Below are 24,153 nucleotides of genomic sequence, written 5' to 3'. Positions count from 1 at the left end.
TCTAATACTGTCTATCTTGTAAAAAACCAGATGTTTTGTAAAAAAAATAGACATTAATATTATTTTGTGGTTAAAAAGAACTGGCCTGGGGACTCAGAAAATTAAAACTAGGGCTCAATACATGATTGTCATGCATTTCTTGTGCTTTGTTGTTAATTTCCTAATTATTTAGCTTCTACCTAATTCCTCTTTCATCCTTACTGAGCAGCCATATAGCTGCATACATATGAATGCTAACCAAACTCGCTCTCTGCCTACCTTCACCAAAGACCTCACCTACAAAATGACAATTCAGGGAAACGTGTTCAGGTCTCTGCCAAGTGCACGTTCCCAGCACTGGTGCACTCGGGTCAAAAGGCACAGGCACAACCTTGTGGCTTTCCTGAGACCTCATGTGGGACACAGCCTCTCCCTGGCACAACAGTGTTTCCACAACAGCTCACAGATCAACACTGCTTTCATACAGGGCTGGGATAATGTTCAGTAATTTCCATAATTTCAAAAAGCAAAGATTTTTCCAACATCAGCTATAACTGAGGAGACAGTGGTGAAAAACACTGTTTGAAACACATCCATATGTTGAGCTGTATGTTGGGTGTGACTTCAACACACATTTGAGTGCAGATCTTGTGGCTTCCCACTGAAATGGGACCTTGCAGAAGAAGAGCAATAGGTACATGGTGCAGAATCACCATGTGTGATCCAAACAGTAAATTTGTTCTACACCCACACAATAATCTATTGATTACTATTACAACCATATTCATTTGCATTCTATTCAGTGTGTTACCTGCCAATAATCTCTAAGAGAGAACATTCTGGAGGTGTGCTATTGCATTTCATATTTCCTGCTATTTGAAATAACTCTGCAGTGCAGCATTTTATCTCATTTAAACTAGTTAGCTTATGCCTGTGAGTTTTAACATTTTTTCCAGAACATTTAAATAGCTGTCTGCTATTCAGTCACAGCCCTGTGGCACTACATGCAAATCTTTCTTACTCTAATTGCCTAAACTTGAAAATGCATCTGCATGATGTTTTATTCACATTCCCATTGTGTTAGTGCATCCAAACAACAACAATTTTAAGGAAGCCTAGAAATACAGATTCAGATTCTCTCTTAGGTACAGATGACATGGCAAGCAGAAAACAATACAGCAGCAACAGAGTCATACGTAATAAAGTCACTCCAGTGAAAAGATGATGTATGGCTGGCATAGCACTATCTGTGTAAAACTACAAATTCCACTGTTTCTAATAATTTGTAAGACTTGCAGCTTATCAGCATTATTAACTGCAATTAGATTGTCAAAAACTCAGAGTATTATCTGCAATCTGTTTAGTGTTTCTCTTGCAGTTCTAGCTCCTGGAACCATAGGTAACAGCAGAGTCTCTGCTAACAAAAATTACTCATAGTTGATGGTTTCAAAGCACAGCTAAAAAAGATCTAACAAAATAAGAACAAAAGCATTTAGATGTCTGTTTAAAGTCTCATTGTTTTCTAGCTAGAGACTGGAATGTTTCACTTGCCAAATAAGCTGAGCTTTTGCTCTTCAATCTAAGTTAAAAAACTGCAACATAAGCTTGTGATCAGCCTTGGCAAAATGTAAACTCCATCAAGCTGAGAAGTATAGAAGGACTTGAAGTTCCACTTAACTGTATCTTCATGTTTCAACGTGCATTGTAAGTTTTAAGCTGCAGATGAGAATTTAAGAGAAAGGTTATTAAAGTTCACATGACTAAAAACATTACTTTTTTCCCTCCAGATGAGAATAGATTTTTTTCAAAATATAGTTTATTTCCAGAACTCTAAATAAATTGCACTGTGCTGATCTAGTGAGTCTCAAAAATCATAACTGACCCATTAGGTATTATTAGTTTAGACTAAGAGAAGTGCAGAAAGCAAAGCAGTAGGGCAATTTTTTATTGTCATTTTTTCCAACAATAGCTTAATAACTGCTAGTAATACAGTCATTCCAAGACCTAAGTGAGTTTAAACAAAATAACTATAACTAACTACTTTATAATAATAAAAAGGATTTACTATAAGACCTTCCATTTAAACCATTAAAGTTCCACCTAAAATGTAAAGAAATAAAGATGAGAGCATAGCAATGTGCCGCTCTTAGTCTTCTCACTTGCTTCCTTCCCTTCAGACCATCTGCACTTTGCACAGAGATGCTGAAGTAGCAACTGGAACAGTTAGGAACATAATTACGTGCTTTGCCAGAGGCAGTAAACACTGGAATATCATTAGAAGACATGAAATTATCTGTAAGTTGCAAAAATCAGGCACTGAATATAGTCCTCTTCTGTGAAGATAATATCACATTTAAAAACATCTCTGCATGTTAAATTTGATGGAGATGAGCAGTCCCACGGACTTCCCTGGTAGTTCTCAAAAGTAAACTTCACTGCCAGGGCTTTGCTAAATGCAAGACTGAGCTCAAACAGAGGCCCAGTAGCCCAAAGACCTGATTCTGATCTCACATCAAACTGTGTAACATGAGCCATCTCTCTGAAGTTGGTGGGTACAAATCTCTTAATTGGTGAATTAAGCAGTAATACTCCCACTCAGTTTAGATAGATCAAATGCCACTCAACCAACATTAAAAGAAGTAAAGGAGAACAGAAGCAGACTTGAAAAATACAAGCTGTTAGTGAATGAAGAAGCAGACAGGCTGGAAATAAGTACTGAGGTTTCTCCCTAATGTCTCATAGCAAAATTATGAAAGCTAAATCAGTCATGACTACAAAGTAAAAATTAAAAGAGAAAGGTTAGCCCACCCTTAAATTGATTTTGTATTTTCTTCTGGTAAGTTGGAAAGTAAGCATTTATGAATAAATTACCCTTTTAAGTCTTGATTCATGCTTCAGTGCTTTTTTTTGAACATATACTTAAGTTTTCTTGATAGGAAAACTTATTTATTCACCTGCTAAAGTACTTTTATAAATTGAGACCTAAATCAGCATCTATAAAAGCTTCGTTCAAATCAATGTGAATCTTTTTATAGACCTTACTAAGAGCTCCATCAGCTACTAAGTCAAAGGAGAGCAAGCCAAGTAGTGGAAAAATCCAGGATGCTTCTCCTGGAAGAATAAGCTCCAAAACCTCTGTACTTAGTCATAACTTTCTTTCATCCTCTAATATTAAATGACAGCACCAATAATATGCAATATCAAGTTATTAAGCATCTAGTCCCAAGCCATCCAATTAGTCTGCTGCGATGTAATTAAAACAAAACCAACATTAACTCAAAAGTGAAATTCACTTCAGTTGAGATGAGCACAGCAAAGAATAGAAGTTCATTAGAACCAGATGAAATTCATATCCAGATTGGTGTAAACTCTGGGTAATTAGCTTGAAACAGCTTAGCATTATCCAAGGAGGATATGGATAATTGGGTTCAACATCCGTGAAGATCTGCTATGTTTCTTGAGACAATAAACCATTCATGCTTTGAAGCTGCTTCCCGTTTTCTCCATCAGCCTTGTCTGACAAGGGCTATTGATCTGATAATTTACTTGTCAAGACTTGTTAGTCAAGGCAGGACAAAGGCAACAAGGCATGTGGGTAATCCAAGAGATGAATTTGTCCTAACGACTTTCAGGGATCCCAACCACTGTAGTGGAGATCAAACAAATCTCTGAAACAGTTGAGTCTAAGCCAGGGATCACATAGTAAAAGAAAATAAGCAGGCCAAGAATTATATTATTCTATGCAAGGTGGCCACAGAAAGATAAAACCAGTGTGTACAAATAGTCAGCAAAGCATCTGGTCACTTCACTTCAGATGCGGGTCCTCTGCTTAAAATATTTATTCATGTTAAAGTTCAGGGTCAACTAAAAGCTTCCTTGAATTTATTGTCTCCTGACTCCAACCATCACCCTGCCTGGAGCAGGTCACAGCTGAAGATGGAACTGACCACTGGGATTTGTCATCCTGCTACTGCGTCAAGAAATACAATGTCACAAAAGTGACACAACATTACCCTCACTTGTCTCAACTTCTCTTAATTGAGAGGACAGTTGGTAATTGATTCTGGAAGATTGAACATTTTCTCCTTGAAGGTTTAAGAATATATAGCACCTTCCAATCCTTCACATTATCAGTCATATAGCTGACCCAAAGTGGTAACGGGCAGTCCTGACAACTTCCCATTATACCTGAAATGATCTTTGGGCAACCTCACCACCTCCCACAGTCTCTCTTCTGATTTATAACTGACTTTGGTTGAGTCAGCTCACTAGATTTCTAGTCTGTTGTAGATACAAAAGGAATAAAATTCAGCTCAATTAAATACTTTTTCCCTTATACATAGAGAAATCAGGAATCACATTCCTAAAACTGTGAGGCTGGATTAAAATTCAAGATGCATTTCTTTTGTGGAATGTTGGGAGTCTGAATATTCCAGAACTTTTGAGCGACTCTAGAAAGTGTGATATTTGAGAGACACCTTTTCCTCTTGAAAACAAAATTTAAAAAGTGCTCACAGAAAAAATAAAAACTAATATTCTGAAATATTAACATGTAAAAATTGTGATTTTATGAAAAATAGCTAATACTGCAAGTACTACAGGAAAATTCCATGAGGACAACACTGTCATTTTGCTACATTGGTCTCCTAAGATGCATAAGAAAAGAATGTCTCTTTGTATTCAGAACCTCAAATTCTGACGCCACAAGCAACACAGTCCAAGAAATAACAGTCATGTACCTTTTACACAGCTATTTTCCTGAACAGAAATAAAATTTCAAAATCCTCTCTGAGTTGGAGAACACATTTATTGACTATGCCATCTCCTCCAGTGCTACTCTTGGCATTAGAGAAGGGAAGGGACTCCAGCACTGGAAATGACCTGGAGTGATTTTTTCCAGGGTTGCAGGATAGTTTTTAGCATGCAGAATTCAATCCCAATCCACATCACAATTCCCTCAAGCAGGCTCTCTTCCACCAGCCCATTCTGGCAGGTGAAAATCTGACATTCACAGAGGAGAGGTAGCAGGGGAAACAAAAAATAGCAAACCAAATATGAAAGGCCTTTCACATCCTACTGATGAGCAGATATCACCAGCTATAGCAATAAAAATGTTTGCTTTCCTGCATGCACATGGGAGAAGGAAGGAAAATTTAATTCTAAATGCAAATCTCAGGAAGAAAGAAATCTTGCAGCACAGTAAGGGCAGTAGGGAAATTCTATAAACAGAATAGAGAGAAAGCATACAAAGAAACCAGAGATAATAGATCAAGGATTTTTGCTTGTTTGTTTTTGTTATTTGGCTTTAATTAAAGATTTTTCTTTTTTTTTTACTCACATGGTTCCTTTCCCCCAGGAAGAAACCTGGCCCCTAAGTGCTGTTTTTAAGTATTGATAAGGTTCATCCTCAGTTTTTCTCTCTCATCTCTAGCTGTGGGTTTCAAGTCTCCATCTTACCAGGAATATTTTATCTTGTACAGGATCACACATGAAATCAACACTGGATTTTTCTCCATAATAATGCATGCTTAACACTTTTCAGACAAAATGGTGAATGCTAATGAAGTAATGTACATGAGACCAAAAACCCAATAATTCCACAAGCTAAAGATACCGTTAATCAGGCTTAACGAGTAATATCATTAAACAGGTTTGCAAGCAGATCTTTTCTAAGTTGTATAAAAAGAAAGGCCATTTAATGTACAGTGGAGATGTAAGCAAAAGCCAGAGATTTCAGGATTTGCCTGAGAGTCTGCAAAGGAGAAGAAAGCAAGCTGCTGAAATGGCTGAACAAGAACAATAAAAAAAATTCAAGTGACTGACAGCATTAGATCAGGCACCCCCTGCTCCTGTGGGCCACTGAGGAACTGCAAATGCAAGACACCTAGAAGGCCTCTTACCATGTTGCCTCAGGCACTTCACAGCTAACTTACAGAAGCATGAGCTTTTTGGTGAAATTCTTCAAGATGGGATATACAGACGATCAGATTAGATGGTCCACTGTTTATTTTTAACATCAGTAGATATAAAGACAACAACAACTACTTCAAATTAATTCCAAGCTGTGTGACATGCATGAAAAGTCTAAGACGTCAAATTCAAGATTTGCCCATAATCATGGGGAAGGTTCTCATAGTGTGGAGAATACTTTGGTTTTGCTGATTCTGCCTCAACAGGTATAAGCTGCAAGAGCTTTCTCCCCCTCTCTAAACCCTTATGTGATTCTGTAGAATGGATGGGAAAAAATATATTGACTGTAAAAATTATCAAAGACCTTTTCTCAATTCCTTCATCCAGATAAATGGTGATGGAACAAGAAGACCATTTTGCAGCAATGAATTAGTTAAGATACTGTGAATATTGTGGCATTTCCCACTGCCTCATAGCCAGCTTGTTACTACTGGTTTACAGCAAGAAAGTCATTCTGTTTTCATTAGATTTTCAAGTGCCTGAGATCAAGCTTTTCCTCTGCACAATACATTCTTTTGCAGTCATGTATTTACAGAATAAAGACAAATTAATTTGTTGGAGAGTGGTCAACACAGGAAGAGGCCGACAGAGAGACTGAGCTCCATCTTTGAAGATACTTAAAACTTGACTGAACAAGCATAGGAATAACCTCATCTACTCAAACCTGCTTTCAGCTCACCTATAAAGTCACCAGAGATCCTTCTGAATCCAGCTGAAATTCTGTAACTAATTATCTTACACTGTTCTTCTGCAATCCAAGGCAGCTGAGAGCACTTCTTCCGCAAGCAATCAGTTTCAGACTGGCAATGCAACTATTTTGGCAGGGGAACGTCATTTCTACCAATGGAGGCCCTGAGGTTGCCTCCATTCTTTAAGTTAGATTCTGCTGGAGTCATTCAGCGCCTCACACAGAATTCAGTTGGACACAGATGTAGCTCCCTGAATAGGAAAGATTATGAAATGTGCTGAAATTAAAATGACAAATGCTGAATGAAATGACAAAACAATTTTTGAAAAGTTGGGTGGACAAATAAAAAACAGCAATACAAAAATTTCACAGGCATAAGGCAGAATAAAGTGTAACATGTGAAATTAAATCATTTATGTAGAGTGCCTAAATTATGACTCTAAACTTCAGGCTGCTTACATATACTTTTTGTCTGAGAGAGCAAAAAACTGTAGTATTCTGAACCTTCTGTATGTGCAAGAAACTTGCTGATTAATATTATAAACCGAAAGATTAAATGCAGAAACCGTGAAGAATAGGTGGTTAATTCTCTTAGTCCCTTACAAAGTCATTCTGAACCACACTGCAAAACGAATGTAGAGAAAGACTTCATATGAAGCAAAGCTGTAACACATCATCTCTTTCAGAAGAAAATATTTATACTTTTAGTAGACTGACATCTCCTAGACAATTTTCAGTGTGTGAAAATTCATGAGAACTCAGGATAAATGCCAAGTGCCAATGTGATATTTTTAATACAGCAGCAAGTACCTCTTTGGAGTTTGTGGAGACCAAGAAGTGTTAACAGACTGGGACAGCATTAAAGTGCATGTAATGAGCTAGGAGTTATTTTAAGTTACCAAATCTATAGAAGGTAGGTCACAGTGTTCCAGAATGGAAAATGATCTGCAATTATTTTTGCCTCTTCATGGAAAGGCAAGACCCAGTGCCCTCAAGGCAAAAGTCAGAAACAAAGACTCAATTTTGAACTAATTCCTATGTGGAGATGGCAAGGTACACATCTTACATTTGCTTACTCTTCTCTGAGGCTTAACTACTGCCTTCATTTTGAACTCTGCCGTTGAACTCACTTTGCACAAACTGTTTAATTCACCTTAAGTAACTTCCCAGGTGCTGCAGAATTGTTAAATACACTTTACTTCTCAGTCATCCAGCTTTATTTTACCAGGATGACACCACCAAGACTTTCGCAGATGAAAAGGATATTTTTTTACCCCAGTAACTCATGCTTTCTAAAACTCATTCATTTATGCCTAAAGAATTCCTTTCCCTCTTCTCTAACTTTACCCTTCATGTTGCCATACTTGTTCTCCTTCACCATATTCTACCAGATTCTTAAACCATGCTGCTCACAACTGAAATGATTTTTCAGACCCTCCAGTTCCTCTCCCATATTTTTACATGCAGTATGTGAAAGCCCAGTGGTATCAGAGACTTCAGCACCAGATTTGATAGATCTTACTTGAAAGGCAGATAAAGGAGAAGTCCTGACCACTTTATTATGGGATTTATTATTATTATTATTACTACTACTATTATTATTATTATTTCAACAAAACAATTATCGTAAATAAAAATGTAATATATTTGTTATTATAAATAACAAAATAATCATTATTGATTCAACAAAACCTGTCTGCACTGCTCCTTGTGCTTTCTATTGCCATAATATGCTGTAGACATGTACCATCTGATTTATCCTGTTTACCACTTTTGAAATTACTCATTTCCTTCAAACATCAGTGCAAATTACTTTACCAAACATAGTCACTTGGATTCTGCCATGATTAATTTCTTTCTCATTCTTACTCCTATTCACCCTTCCAAGTTTCTTTAAAATATTTATCTTCCCAACTATTGAATGGATCTCAAAACTTCTGTTTTCATTATCACTTCTTCCAAATACTTAATGGAGCTGACAAATAATACTCTTCCAGATATGAAATAATACCAATTATTTATTAAGAAAATAGAGAAATTTAATGGAAAATAACAGACCGAAGTCATACCAAGTTTCTTCTTATTAGCACTTACCTGCATTTCTCTCAGCAATTTTTAATCCAGCTTATAACAATGCAGCAAATTGTTCTGCCTGACAGACTCTAGCAACTGCTCCACGATAATAAAGATATTTATCTGTTCCCCATGCCATCCCACATGCAACACAGACCTAAAAAGACCTAAAAGGATGATGTAATTTGTACCATCATGACCTCACTGAAATCAACCATGCTGTGGCAGTTTAACCAAGCAGAGAATAAGGTCCTATTTATTTTTGTTGAAGATACAATTTTTCTTACAGTACATTAGTAATCTAACCAACTGAGAACCAGTCAGGATAACCAGAAAAACTGATTTTTGCTTCACCTGAAATTGCTGGTCACAAGCACCATTAAACACTTGAGCACAGCCACACTAAAGCAAGGCAAGGCACTCTCTAAACTCTATCACTGAACCAGACAGTCTCTTGGAAGTTTCAAGAAGCACTGAAGTCCAGAAAACTTTTAGAGATTGAGTAACAGAAACCACAGTTTATCATAGCCAGTGGAAAACACTATGTATCAGCTAATAACTTTGTGCTTTTTAAAGCCCAGAAGAAACAGTCCTCTAATACAGACATGAAATTCTCAGGGAAGGGAGCAGAGGAGAGAAAAAAATATTTAAAAATATAAAACCCAAATTTAATTAAAAGCAAGAGGACAACTGATGGCAAGAAGTGGAAGCAGGGCACACTCTCAGGTGAATCAAGGAACTCTAGATCAGTATAGTCTATTTTTAGCTGAGTGTTTTTTAATGAAGTCTCATCCAGAGGCAGCAACAAGCATGGCTCACGTCAAAAAAACGGGGGAAATGCCAAGAGATAAACAGAAACCTTCACCCTTTTACCAACAGAATCCATGATCCATTGAGTAGTTCAGTGCTCTGGGCCCAAGCTGAGCACGATTCCCATGTCACTCCTCCCCAATTCACCACAGCTCTCTAGATTCGGGGCTGTCTGGGAACTGGGGGCTGCACAACCTGCAGAGGTGCTGGCTGGCACTCTGCAGGTCTCTGGGCCAATGTCGTTTTCCAAGAAGGACTACTGCCAACACTAGATAAGCTCAGCCATGGCTTGCTGTACCTTAGTTTTGAAAACGTCCAAGAATGGAGATCCATGATCTCCAGAGCTCAGCACCAAACTGTAGTTTGGTGCTATTACAGAGCTGCAGTACCAAACAAATGAAAAAGTTTATCTTAAGTAGCTGAAGCTTCCAAGCTGCCACTTCTGGCCACTGCACCCTTGACCCACCACCTGCAATTAATGGGAAGGGTTTGGCTGTGGCATTTTTCTTATTCCCTTTAAATAGTTGTGGGTTGTTATTTGATTTGTCCTCTGCTTGATCTCAGCAGAGTTTGAGAGGAATGGAATCTCCCATTCCTCTCAAACTCTACCCACAATTCATATGTTCAGCCCCTGCCCATCCCAGCAGGTCTCTATGGGTCTTGCTTCAGTATCTTAACATCCTTTTTTCAAGAGAGAGCCAAAAAAAGACCCAACATGCCAGGCAAAGCATCACCAGTCTCAAATAGAGAGGGATATTTTCCCTTGAATCTGGTAGCCACAGTCAAATGCAGCCCATCATTTGGTTCACCTATTCACATTTAGGTCACATGTTGGCCAACATTCAGTGTAATGTCCCTCACAGCTTGCAAGGCCCTCACAGCAGCATAGCTACTCAGACACTTGGTTCCCAGCCTGTACCAGAGTTAACCTCCCAAAAAAGCAGAATTTTGCATCTCTTGTTGAGGTCTCTCCCTGGGACTATCTTCTGGTTTCTCAAGATGCCTCTGGGCTGAAGCTCTTCCCTCTGGCATACCATCACACACAAGCACACACTTCTCATCTCTCAGGCACTGCTACTAGAAGTGGTCACACCTATAGTTTCTCCTTTTAAAAAATAGTTCCACACTCCAAAGAAAATAACAGAGCATTATAAATGCCATTCCCAAATATGAGGTAGCTGTTAAGTGCCTCAAGCATACTTCTTAGGAGCAAATGTTTGAAGGAGAAGTTATTTTCACAAGGGAAAGCAACATTGCTGCTGTATAAAAGGTAGAAAAATACTCCCATAAATCTAGCCAAAGATCCAGCATCCAGTTCAAATGACAGGTGCTACAAAGCAGGAAAAGCCAAATGCAGCAGGTAGTATCTGACATGTGCTTTGGGTCGCCTCTGAAGCATAAAGGACCTCTCCCAATGGTATTTCTGTTGATAAACTTAATTTTCCTTTCAAAAACACCAGACCTGCCTATTAGATTCTGTACTACTGTAGCTCTCCACAAGGACAGGGCATCTTGCACTTTGCAAAAGCAAGTAGCACCTCCTTCTGAAACCACTCAGACCATGTTCTGTGCAAATAATTTTAACATTACCTCATGTTTTAGAAACTGAAAGAACATCACTGTATAACCTTTTGCATTTTAGGATACCTAGTCCTCTCTGAGGTAGTCAACAAAATGAAAACATGATGATTCCACTTTGTGTTACAGAGACAGACAAATTTACCCATGATGGTCTGAGGTTGCCTGGCATCCTGAACTGGGCAATTTAAGCCCAACAGGCATGCATGGGTTAACCATCTAAAAGCACTGAATGATGATAAAAACACTGGACCACAATAGCATTATTCAGTTAAACCAGCATGATTTCAAGACCCTGAAGCAATAGGGATGGTGAAAGTACAGTTCTTATTCAACATCATTACTCTTTAACAGACATTTTTATTTTAAATTGTAGCAATGGATGGAGGTTTTTAAGCTCTTTATTCCCAATGAATAGCTAAATTAGGCTTGGAATGGAGATTCTTATGACTAATGCAGCCTGACCTGTGACTGTACCTGTAACAAGACTGCATTACCAAGCATTATTCATAATCAGGTTAGAGCTAACACAAGGAAGACTTCATTGCACAATTCCTTTAACAAAAGAAAACCCTGTAAAACACAAGAAAACATCTTTCAGATCCACCCATGGATCCTGCCCAGTTTTCTTCTCCATCTCTGCAGTACATATCAGGAGATAGCCATGTTTGGGATCCTCCCCGCCTTGAACTCTTGGCAGATGGAGGATTACTTCCTGTTTTTGGCCTCTGACACTGGGCTCAGACAGCTCATCACACACCAACTGCTGTGCAGTGCTTATTGTGTGAATGAACTGTTGGTTTAGATCACATTTCTACCTGACAAGTCTTTACTTTCAAAAAAACAAAATAAAGGTGATTTTCTTTGGTAACCCTGAGGATGGATCCAGCAAAAGCACTGAAGAGCAGGGTTCACAGGCAACAGACTGTTACTTTCCCCTCAGCTCCTCTATTTGTCCCCCACCCCTTGATTCACATGAAAAACAATGCTGAAGACAAGTGAGATTTGTTGGGGACCCTGAAAAAGTAATGTTTTCAAAATGCAGAGTAGTGAATGCAGTCCGGCCTTGGGCTTGTAACCTTGTCTCTTTCAAGGTTATCTGACAATAGTTTGCTTCCTTTCACCTCAGGCTTGTAAAACCTGTGCAAACAGCTCCCAAGCGAGACACAACAAAATGCAGGTCAGCACTTCACTCTTGAAGAAGACCAATATGTCTCTGTGCTACAGAAACAGTGTGGGTAAGCCCCCTGCCTCCTCATGCCCCTGCAAAATTCTTTGAAATATTATGCATAAGCAGGTACTCTGAAAGGAAATCAAGCCATTTATAACTGATTCTTCTCTGCCACAGACCACACATCTGGAGTGTGTTTTCTCTTTCTTAAGAGATTGAATAGGAAGAAGATTTGAATGGTTCTTAAAAAAAAAAAAAAATAAAGCTAAAGCCATCAGCCTTCAGAGTCAGCCAAAACAGCCAACACCTACAGCAGCATGAAGCTACCAGGGATCCCCAACAAGGCATCACTCACACACACACACACACTCTCTTTCTACTTCCCCTGCAGCAAGCCACAGAAATGCTGCTTTCAGCTGCTAGATAAATATTCCTACATCTGAAGGAAGGATAAATGGAAACAGAGGAACAACTTTAGCTGCTGCTGCAGCAGCACATGAAGGCACTTCAAAGCAATGCTCAAACCACAGCTGGCTGAAAAAGAGCTCTGTCAGTCACACTATCCCAGCTGTGGCAAGAGAAGAGATTGGAAGGTGTTTTGTTGTTGGGAGGTTTGTTTTATATGAAAGGAACAGCAGCTCACTTACATAAATTTCCAGTTGACAATCTGAGGTCCATCTCAGAGAGCAGAGCTCTGCCAACACCCTGATGTGGCCAGCTGGCAGTCCCTGTAGAGGAATGATCCCCTCTCCAGTGTGAGAGTAGCATTTGCCTGTCCCCTGGACAACTATGGAGTTTGTACCAACTGCAAAGGCCCCACAATTTGCTTTGAATCTTTTCTCTTCCTGCCTCTGAAGCACAGAAAGCATGAAACTGAGCTATTACCAACACAAAGTGCTGCAATATAAGTACAAGGCCAAGGTCTGAGTCACCCTGACTCCTCTAGGGCCTTCCCCAAGCCTCTGCCCAACAGGCTCAGCCCTGAGCCCCCAGTCACTGCCTCAGCTGCTGTGGAGATGTGCCTGTCTCCAGCTCCAGCCGTGTCTGTGCCAGGCAATAGACTATGTTGATCTGGACCTTGCCCTGCATCCTATTTTCCTAACTGGACCCCAGAACTGCTTCACTCACCACTACAGACCTGCACAGTGTCACTGGATGTGGTCCTGACCTGACCTGTGTTCTCAGCTAGACTTCAAACAACTCTCATCACAACAGATGTGTCCAGTGATTTGGACTCCCAGCTGACCCTGATGACCTTCCCCAACCTGGTCCTGCTTGCCCTGCTGGGATAAGGGGGAGATACACCCTGCCCAGCCAGACTCCTGCCCAGCCTGCTGTGTGAAGGCACTCAGGTGCCTTCACTGCACCCCAACACTCATGTCATGAATGAAACAAGCCCAAACTGTGTCCTAAAAAAGAACTACATAAAATAGACATTCACATGGCAGAAGGTGAGAAAGAAAACCTCTAGTATAGATGTGATTTTTACAGTAGCAGGAAATTCTCAAATGACTTTGACCTGTGAAGTTTGCATGCTGTGTGTCTCATGTAGCTCTGGCTTGCAGGGAGCTGGTAGGCAGGCAGGCAGGCAGGTACCTGAAGCCAAGACACAGTCTGCTGCCAGAGAAAAGAAAATTACTCCTGTCTTGGAGACAATAGGGCTTCCTTTGAGAACTCCTATCTATAACTTTGCTGAACTTCAGAAAATGTTCCTTTTTGTGAAGAGCAGCAGCTTAGCAGCTGACAGAGGTTCCAGCTGTGGAAGTCTCTGATGTAATAATGGAATGAGCTAGAACTTATCAGCTAGATGTACAAAAATACAACCAAAAATAGAGGATAACAGCCTTCCCTCTTTCTCTAAAGAAAAAAAAAAGGAAAGGAAAAGGAAACAGAAAAGGGAAAAAGGAAAAGGAAATGGGAAAAGGGAGAAGAGGAAGAGGAAGAGGAAACGGAAAAGGAAAAGGAAATAAGAAAAAAGCTCTTCCAGCACACAGCCAAAAACTGCACAGTTTGCATAGTCATGGAGACTAGGAAAACACTAAACCAGTGCAGGCCAATTTTACTTCAAAGGAACTAAGGTCAACTTAAAACCTGAATGCAGGAACTTGAGATTTCAGGGGTCAGGCTTTGCTAGGATAACAGCAGAGCATATAGACATAAGAACATTCATCCCAGAGCCATACATACTGAAAGGACTATTGTTGGAATCCTAGATGCTAAGAATTTTAAACTCTCTATGCTGAAAGGCACAGACTCGCAAGAGAGCACTGCACTTGACCTAAGGCTATAGAGAAGACTTCCAAAATTGATTAATAGCACTGAGATTATGAGTGTGTAGTTGGTTAAAAGTGTGTAATATCACAAAGTAGAAAAGTTAGAGTTTAGGGTTTTAGAACATAGAAATAAATATGAAGCAAGATGGAAGTTTTAGGGTGGAAGTAGGTTGTTCTTCTTCACCTTCTTCTTCATGGGTTTAGGTGATGTTTTGTAATTAGACAAAAAGGTCCGCATTGTGAGCTTCGAAGGATCAGTTATTGAGTTAAAAAGGAAAATAATCTAAGTGTCATTTCTGAATTAGATAGTTTAGTTTCAAAAGACCTTGTAACAAAAGATAGTTGGCCATTTTGTGCCTTGCTAATGAAAGACTGCAGAACTCACAGCTGTGAGGCTGTTTCACTAATAAGAAATAATAAACATCTAAGTCCAAACATGAAACATCATCCCAAATGCCTTCAATCCCAACCTCGACAAAGGTAGAAAAAACAAACAGAGAACCCACAGACTATCACCATACTTGCATTTTCTTCCTAAAAACATGCCCTCTTAGTTTGTTACTACCATGTACTTCAAACTCCCTAGAGACAACAATGACAGATTTTCAACTTGTCAGCCCTGGGAGAACCTGCTCTGATTATTCAAGTAGTCAAATGGGGGCTTTCTAAGCTGTAGTTGATTGACACATTTAACGTGCTTCTCTCAACAAGAGACTATTACCTATTTCATAAACTCCAGAGCCATCTGTCCTCCTGTCTGTGGAGTAAAGAACATGTTTTGATTGCAGTCGCTCACAAGCCTGGCCTCATTTACTGGACAGGCCTCCCTTCTTGGACCTGCTGCCTTCTGAGCAGAACACTACTCTGGCAGATCACACCACCAAATGCAACTAGGAAAGGAGGGCTGCATTCAGAGTAGGCAGCATTGATCTCTGCATCATCACTCCAGGTACTTCTCTCCCAATAGTAACAGGCTCTGCGTATCTTCACAAACACTGACTTGTAAGTAGGCAAAATATGCAAAAGCTGAAACAGAGCCTCAAAAGGATGCATGAAATCATACTGGGAAATGCTTTCTACACACTTAGAGCACTCATGGTTCTAGGTACAGCTTCCATCAAACCAGGTATCTGGCAGCCCAAGGAAACATGCTCAGGTAGTGAAGTTACCACCCCAAAAAGCAGGAAGGGCTTTGAAAATACACTCCTGCACACAGAGAGAACAGCAGGAAAGAATTCAATTACTTTCAAGCAGAAAATAAGAAATTCACCACCCATCAGTTTCTTACTTGTCTGTAATTACTGAGCATTACAGTAACCTCATTGCATTGCTTATTATGCTAATCTTTATTAGCTTGCTGTTTCTTTGCACACTTTTCCATCTGTCATTTTTGTTGGTTTTTTCTCCTCTGACACTTTTACTGCAAACTCTTTTGAGTTAAGGACTGATTTTCTATTAAAGGTATAGAAAGCCTGGTCTGAGGAGGTCTCAGTCTCTGACTGGGATTTTCACCTAAACTAATTAGCTGGCATCAAATGGATCTCAGATTATTTTTGTTTTGCTGTTAAATTAACTTTCACCTTGAAACAAGTGGTACTAAACTGAAAAGGACTCTCTATAATTTCAGGAAAAATATACTAGTGAATAGCAGTGACAGAATCAAATCTATAATGTCATCTCCATTTCCTTTAACTCTTCCTCTCCCTTTCCTTTCAGATATTTATATAGCGATATGAGTGAAAATCTGTCTTCTGTTTGATTTCTCTGAAAATCCAACAATTCCTAAAATTTAAAGAACAACTGAGAAGCAGATACATAGGCTGTTATGATCATGGCAAAATAAAAACCCCAAATCAGAGGCTCCTTTAGAAAAATAGTGGCTTCTATTTTGATCTTTTTCCTTTCATAAGTCTGCTCCCTGAATACACCTTAAATGAGCAAGGCCACTTTCCCGAAGTAGCACTAGTTACATCAGGGGACCAAGTGTCATCCAAATGCCGAGACCTGGAAGCCTCCTCCCAGAAGAAGATTCCAAATCCCTGCATCAGGACAGTCAGAATCCCTAAAGACTAAATACTCATTAAGTAATAAGCACACATCTCAGCTTGATGGACCTTCTGTATCTATAATGGTCTGAAGTGGATTTATGTTCACAGCCACATAGATGCAAGAGTACCGGGGCAGTAGTGTTCCTCTGTTAGAGGAAGGTGGCAAAATTGTACAGGAGATTTCATTACTGGTTTGCACTGAATACAGCAAAGCATGAAGCCACAGTTACAAAAGGAAACATTTCAATTTAGTGTAACAAAAATCCCTATGCCCACACCTTTTCAAAAAAAAAACCCTTAGGATATAAAATGTAAATGAAAATTAATTTGACCTATATTGAGGCTGCACATGAGAACAAAAAACCATTTTTGACCAGCTGTAGGAAATGCTTCTTAAGGAATCTGGATTGTCCAAGAGGCATGGATCCTCTGTTATGTCCAAATGTTGAACAAGCTGCCAACCAGCTTCTGAGTTCAGAGTTTAGGGGCAACACAAAAGGTAAAATTAAAGCAAACAGTTCCTCTCCACATCTTCTTCACATCATTTTGCCCTGGTTTGCACTTTCAGTTACAGTGTTGAGTTGGGTCAAACCACAGTAGGATTCACATTCCTGCCTTTCCCCCAGCTCCTGCAAAATTCTCAGAAACAATCTGCTCAATCAGTAGAGGGGAAAAAAGCCCCCAGCTTCTGTTAGCAGAGACACATTAAATGAGCACTTATTAATAGTTTCAGGAAGTCTTGGATTCAGATTTGCTGCCAACAAGACACAAGTGCCTCTCTGCTCATAGAGAACCAGAAGGTTCACACCAAGACTCAGACTGAGAAGGCCCTTGGACATCACAGCTCTGTTTCACTTGTGCTAGGATTTCAAACAAAACCCTTCATATCAAAGAAGTCTCAAGTTCACAGGGCTTGAAATCCAGGCTGAAACTGAGATTTTACATTTCAGTTCCATCTCAAAACAGCAGTGCAGCAGCTAAGCCTCAGCATGCCTAAGCACTATGTGGCAGGAGTGAAAAAAAGCACAGCACAGACCCTCCTGCTCTGCTGTCAGTAAGAGCTCACCACCAGAGCAGTCAGCTTACAGAGAAGTGACAGCAGAGAGACTGCACTCATTCTGTTATTGCTTAGTTTACAACTCAGTGATGGGCTCTTCCTCGCGTGACAGTTCAGAAATATCGTTTTGAGACTGGGAAAATCATGTTACATTTCTCCTGTCTCTAAAAGCAGCACAGGTAATAAAGACTCCAAATTGCATATTCAGGACTGTGTCTAGGAGTTAAAGTATCAGATGCTTTAGGCAGAAAAGACTGCAGGCCACCCTTCCATAGTTTTTATAAGGTCTGCAGGGAGAAGCAGCATAAAGATTGCTATTTGTCAAAATAATCAAGTGTCTTGAAAATCCACTAGGGAACCATTCTGAAATCAGAATGGAGTTATTTTTACTTAGTTGCTTCCCTGATCAAAAGCACATTTTAAAATATATATTCTCTGGCTCTAAAAGTCTTTGAAATATAGCAGGTAACTCATCAGAAAGAGCAGCACTGAAGGGAGTCTGTACCAGTATCTAAATATCTGGACAGAAAGTCAGTAAATACAAATATTAACACAACCCTGCAAAAACAGGAAGCAGTGGCAGGTTGAAAAACTGGCCAGAGCCAGTCTGGACACAGCATGTACATCTCTCAGGCTGCTTTTTCAACCAGGCTGCCCAGGCAGCAGAATGCTGTCACTGTCACCCACAGTGCAGCCCCGTGCCTCTGAATTCACTCTGATCCAGGTTGGAGATAAAGAGATTGCCAGCATCACAGCAAAGCTGAATTGTTATTACTAATGACACCTATTGATTTGTCTTATGGATAAGTAGATACTTTTCTATTTTTCGCATTTGTGTATTTTTCTCCATGGGAATGAATTTAAGTTCTCTGCAAAGTCTGAGACCAAAGAGAGTGTCTGTACCCAGGAAACAGAGGGAGAAGTGATTATGCGGGTCTGTAAGTACAACCCTGCTGACAACACTCCGTGCAGATTCATAACTCTTCCTACCACTTCAGGTTCTTTGTAGCAGAGACTGTGACTCAGATCAACCTGTCAAATGACCTCAGTAAAGTGCAGAAAAATGATGCAAGGAGAGGTGCCAGGCCAAGCACTCTTTCGAGCCTTTGGGATCAATGTCAGTACTTAGATCTCCAATGTCAGCAGTTCTGCTGCGCTGAGGTTACTTTGCTTACATCCAACAGCAAACGTGAAACAAGCACTTGCCTGTTCATCATGTTCAAATTCTATATGAAAGCTGTCTTTGGAACATGCTGCCTTTTGATACTTAGGCAAGTTACTTAACCTCACAGGGCTGGTTGAGAACCAGAATCTTTGAGCAGGACTGTCACTAGAGGACACAAGGAAAAACGACGCACCACAGCTACGGTCACGATGAAGAGACTAATTTATTTCTTCTGACTCCAATCATTTATAGTTTTCAAAAGGTGCCAGTGGATTGGAGGGTGAACATGCCACCTCTCCAACGACACTGGACAAACTACCAGTACATCAAATTTCTCCGCCTCTATGAAGGAATGCAAAACAATAGGTTGTTTACAGGAAGTTGCGTGAGGTTTTCTACAAGAATGTAAACTCAGAAGGCTTTAGAAAAATCTTAAAAAATCAGGGCGACACAGGACATCAGTCCAAGGGTCCTTCTCCTGAGGAGGTGCTGCTAGCCGATTGACCCCCCCCCACTAAGAATTTTGGTTGTTGGGTGCTGTACAGGGAAAGCTCTGTTAGCCTGAGGGCAAACAAGAGTGAACAGAGCTGGGAACTCACCCAAGAACTGCTTAAGTAACCCTCCCTCTCTGATTCCCATCCTCCTTTTTCATGTTTGCCTAAAGGTGTTGTATTGAGTTTGTGTGGTAAGGTTTTGGTAGCCAGGGGCCTACAGGGGTGACTTCTGTGAGAAGCTGCTGGAAGCTTCCTCCATGTCCCCTAGAGGCAATGCCAGCCAGCTCCAAGATGGACCTGCTACTGGACAAGGCTGAGACCATCAGTGATGATGGTAGTCCCTTTGGAATAGCAGATTTAAGAAGAGGGGGCAAAACCCTGTGCAATGGGGGCCAGAGGAAGAATATGTGAGAGGAACTGCCCTGCAGACACCCAGATCAGTGAAGAAGGAGGGGAGGAGATGCTCCAGGCACAGGAGCAGAGATTCCCCTGCAGCCTGTGGTGCAAGCCATGGTAAGGCAGCTCTGCCCCGGCAGCCCATGGAGGAGCAGAGATCCACCAGTAGCCTCTGGAGGACTCCATGCTGAAGCAGGTGGATGCCTGAAGGAGGCTGTGACCCTATGAAAAACCCACACTTCAGCAGGCTGCTGGCAGGACCTGTGGTTCCATGGAAAGAGGAACCCATACTGGAATAGGTTTGCTGGCAGGACTTCTGACCCCAGAGGGGACCCACACTGGAGCAGGGGAAGAGTAAGAAGAGTCCTCTCCCTGAGGAGGAAGGAGTAGCAGAGACAATATGTGATGAACTGACCACAGCCCCCACTGCCCGTACCCCTGTGCCACTGGAGGGAGGAGAGAGAGAAAATTGTGAATAAAGTTAAGCTCAGGAAGAAGGGAAGGCAAGGGGAAAGGGGGTTTGATGATCTGGGTTTATTCCTCATTATTCTACTCTAATTTGATTAGCAGTAAATGAAACTAATTTCCCCAAGTTTAGCCTGTTTTGTCAATGACTGCAGTTGGTGAGTGATCTCTCTCTGTCCTTATCTCGATGCACCAGCCTTTCATTATATTTTCTTTCCCCTGTCCAGCTGTGGAGGGGGGTAACAGAGCAGCTTGGTGGGCACCTGGAATCCAGCCAAGGTCAAACCACCACAGGTATGAAAGGTAAGTCTGTGCCTCACATATTTTAAAGGAGTTGCCTTTCCTATTTAAAAAGATATTCCTGTCATGAGAGAGTACATACATATCACAGCTGGCAAGAGCTCCTTCGCATATGAGTCTTCAATCATACAGTATAAATATGCATAGTGCGGAGCAGAAAACACTCTGACAGGTACACAGAAGCCTGACAGAATAACCACACTTCTGCCTACATGCACTAAGCCATTGGGTAAATAACTCTTCAAGCTGGTGAGCTTTTCTCTTTCTAAATACATTCTATTTACTTGATTGTCTATAATGACTCCTCTCCAAAATCATTACGCTCCATCCTGCAGAACCATATTTAGATGGGATTACACTTACACTCATAACAATAAGATGGCATCACTCATCTAACACTGTCACTTGGTATGAAGTATTCTCTTTTTGCAAATAATGTCTAAATTTCAATCCTTCTTCCTGCAGCAAATAATACCTTAATCTACAAGCTATGCCATATTCCTGAGGTCAGACACAAAGTAAGGTGATATTCTTTGCATTCTTTATAATTAATGTTCTAAAAACTGGCATTTTAGGTCCTGAAGTGCAGAAAGGGATTTGAAACCAATTTTTTGTGCCTAAATGGTGATGTTTTTACACAGTCTTTTTCTCAAGAGCCAGGAGGCTGATATTTTACTCAGAAATGACTGCAAGTCAGAGCAATCTTCTATCAAGAGCAACAGTGAATCTCTAACCACACCACAGGAAAGAGAAGAAGCAAGGACACAGGCAACACACAGAAACGCTTCCCCAGAGCCTTGCCTCACACTTCTGTTCTTGGGCACATCCTAAGTGTCTTCTTATTTCACAGACTTTTATAGATTTTAGTCCTGATTTTCTCTTTTTTGAGCTCTGGCTGCCCACTGTGTTCTGTGACAACAACACCACAGACTTTCTTTCTTCAAGAAAGCATTCCTTAATCACCCTTTTCCATCAACCCCAGTGTTATGTTACAGAATTAGCCAAGTCCCTCCTCAAGTCACCTGTTCCTTAGACTGAAGAGATCCAGTCTACTTAACTACCCTGCATGAGGAATTCATTCCCTGTCTCTGATCCTCTGAATCCCTTCTCTGCACATTTTACCTTTGTTGTCTGAGGGTTTTTTGAGGTGAAAAGCACCAGAACTTTATGCAACATTCAAGATACAAGCATCTTATTTTTGAGACATCAGTGACCGTCAAAGGAGGCTCATGGTTAAGCACAAAAAAAAAGAAGCATCCAAAAATAACTGTGTTTTTTAAAGTCTTGACCTTTAATCCAGCTGTATTTATAGAAAGACACTTTTTTTTCACTGTTAGCTTCACTATGTATGTAGAAATGGAATCTTCAAATTAGACCGTAATTCACCTATTCTTATCTCTGACAGGGTCAAACACTTCAGACAAGGCAATATAAATTGTAGAGCACACAGTGCTACAATATAATTTAGAAAACATCTTCCAAAACTGATAAGTTTTAATTCTTAACAAACTAATATGATTTTTATTATGTCCAGGAATAGAAGAAGACTCAAGAAACCCAACTAACCTCTATGTCAAAGCCTTTGGAAAAAGAAGAGGAACACAAGAACCCAAAATTCATATTTACAAATTGGTTTTCTATCTTCATTAAGATAAGAAGGACAAGTAGGTTAATTTCCAAGTATTTTCCTTTGTCATTGAAAAAAATGAACTTTCACATTTGCTGGACATCATCTATTCTTACTTTATGGGAAATGGCAAAGCTGAGCATGTGATATTGCATTCATCATTCTGCCCTACAGTTACAACACACTTTGATTAAACTACGTTAAATTCCTTACATACCAGAATGTATTTTGATCTCAATAATCTTCATAATTCATCAATAATGCTCTCTTTGAGCACTTGAGTTGAACAGGACCAGTGATTCAACCTCATCCTCCTTATAGCCAAGTGGCCAGAGATAGCTTTCAAGGAAGATAAATTTCTGGCTCGCTCTCATCACTACTTTCAGCAGCTCAATTATAAATGATGTTAATAGACATGAAATGCCTTTCAGGAATTTCAGCAGCTTCAATGTAGTAGTGAATCTCTGAGATTTTCTTGCCCCTAAAGTAGCTTTCTGACTTTGACCGTAGTTTTTCTGACTTTTCATTGCCTAGGATCATCCTTTGTTCTTATGCCTTGGCAGCTGGTGAGAAAAAGCTGCATCTAACCACTGCATCTTTACTTGGAGGACTGAAGGTATGTGAATGCAAACGTTATGCAAAATTCACAAGGAACAGAAATACAACAACAAAAATAAGAGTTACTTAAAATTAATAAAAAGGAAAGGACATGTCAGGAGACTTGCAATTTAAAAAGCAATAGCTTGTTAAGCTGGCTTTAGTGCCAACTTAGCTCATTACTCATTACAGAGTGACAGGGAAAATAAATCTGGAGGAATTGCCAATCATGCCAGAAGTCTGTAATATGCATTTTGTAGTTCCTAATCTCTTAAAACTAAACACACACACCCCCCCCCCAAAAAAAAAAAAAAAGGCTAATCATCTAGTCCCCTGATTTCATATCAAATTGCTAGCAAACAAATCCACTTATGGGAAATTTTTTATTTCCTTTTCTGCAGTACTTTAATTAGATTCCACCAATAAGTCTCTGAAAGGACCATAATTTATTTTCTTAAAGCAGTAAAGCAGTTAGATGAGGTTTGCTGTGTTCATGTGAAAACAGTCTTGGCCATCCTACCTCTTTCTGAAGTACTGGACAGTGCTCTTTACACTGCCCTGGCACAACCTTCCTCTTGGACAGTGCCTTCCAGGGCTGAGTATCAACATCACTTCCTACAAATCAATGCTGTTGAACCTGCTATTCCAAAAACTTAGAAGGCTTTTTTCCCCCATTTCTGTTAAGGATGTCGTTTCTGCAGACACTAAGGTGAAGCAGATTTTGGGTGACCTAATAGATAAATTTCTAGAGAGTTGTGTTTTCATTCAGCTGTGTCCTTGTTTTGACTGGCATAGAGTTACTTTTATTCAAAGAAGCTGGTGCAGTGCTGTGTTTTGGATTTAGGATGAGAACAATGTTGATAAGAAATCGATATTTTAGTCATTGTTACATACTGCTCTCTCTAATTCAAGGACTTTTCCTGTGTTTTAGGATCGAGTCAGTGATGATGATGACAATCCAAACACACAGAGATTGCACATACATCCACTACAACGCCAGAACATGAAATATTGGAAATATGTCTTTCCTCTGATAGAGAAAAATATGAGAAGAGTCAATTTGCTATCAGCAATAGAAACTTCCCAGTCTCTGGTTTTGTGTGGAAAATGTTCACTTGGAGCTCTATTTATCTACTCTCATACCTAAAAAGACACATAGCATGCTTTTGGAGGATCAAAAAAACTGCTTTATACTGTCAGGTAATTTATTGCATGAGCTATTGAAAATAGCAAGACTTAACTTTCAACAAGCAATTCCATATGCTTGCTTCATGCACATCTCTGAAGCATATCTGCTTTTTCATGGATACAAACAAGTCTTCATTCATTACATGCATTAATGCACAGCTAAATATAGTGCTCTCAAAGCAACCAGATCTTCTTTCTGCCTTACAAATTTCTGACAACTCCTTAGCTGAATTTTGATGACAAAGACATTAGGAATACAATTTTGTAAGCAAAA

The 24,153-nt window shown here is 39.9% G+C and overlaps 1 protein-coding gene across 26 annotated transcripts in view; it reads right to left on the bottom strand.

Annotated features, from left to right (window-relative positions):
* Window positions 1-24,153, bottom strand: part of TSPAN4 (tetraspanin 4) — a 411,890-nt gene that overhangs the window by 134,561 nt on the left and 253,176 nt on the right. Inside the window, exon 1 of one of the 26 annotated variants that reach the window (XM_053944949.1) lies at window positions 13,789-13,854. The exons of the other annotated variants lie outside the window; for them this stretch is intronic. Within the exon in view, the coding sequence (XP_053800924.1) occupies window positions 13,789-13,803 (15 nt within the window). The 5' untranslated portion in view covers window positions 13,804-13,854. Of the gene's footprint in view, window positions 1-13,788; window positions 13,855-24,153 lie in introns of those variants that run through there. 26 annotated transcript variants of the gene reach the window in all.

Source organism: Vidua chalybeata, chromosome 6, assembly GCF_026979565.1.
Source record: "Vidua chalybeata isolate OUT-0048 chromosome 6, bVidCha1 merged haplotype, whole genome shotgun sequence".
Taxonomy (NCBI): domain Eukaryota; kingdom Metazoa; phylum Chordata; class Aves; order Passeriformes; family Viduidae; genus Vidua; species Vidua chalybeata.
The sequence above is the reverse complement of the archived record's forward strand: the minus strand, read 5'-3'. Positions and strand labels throughout refer to the sequence as shown.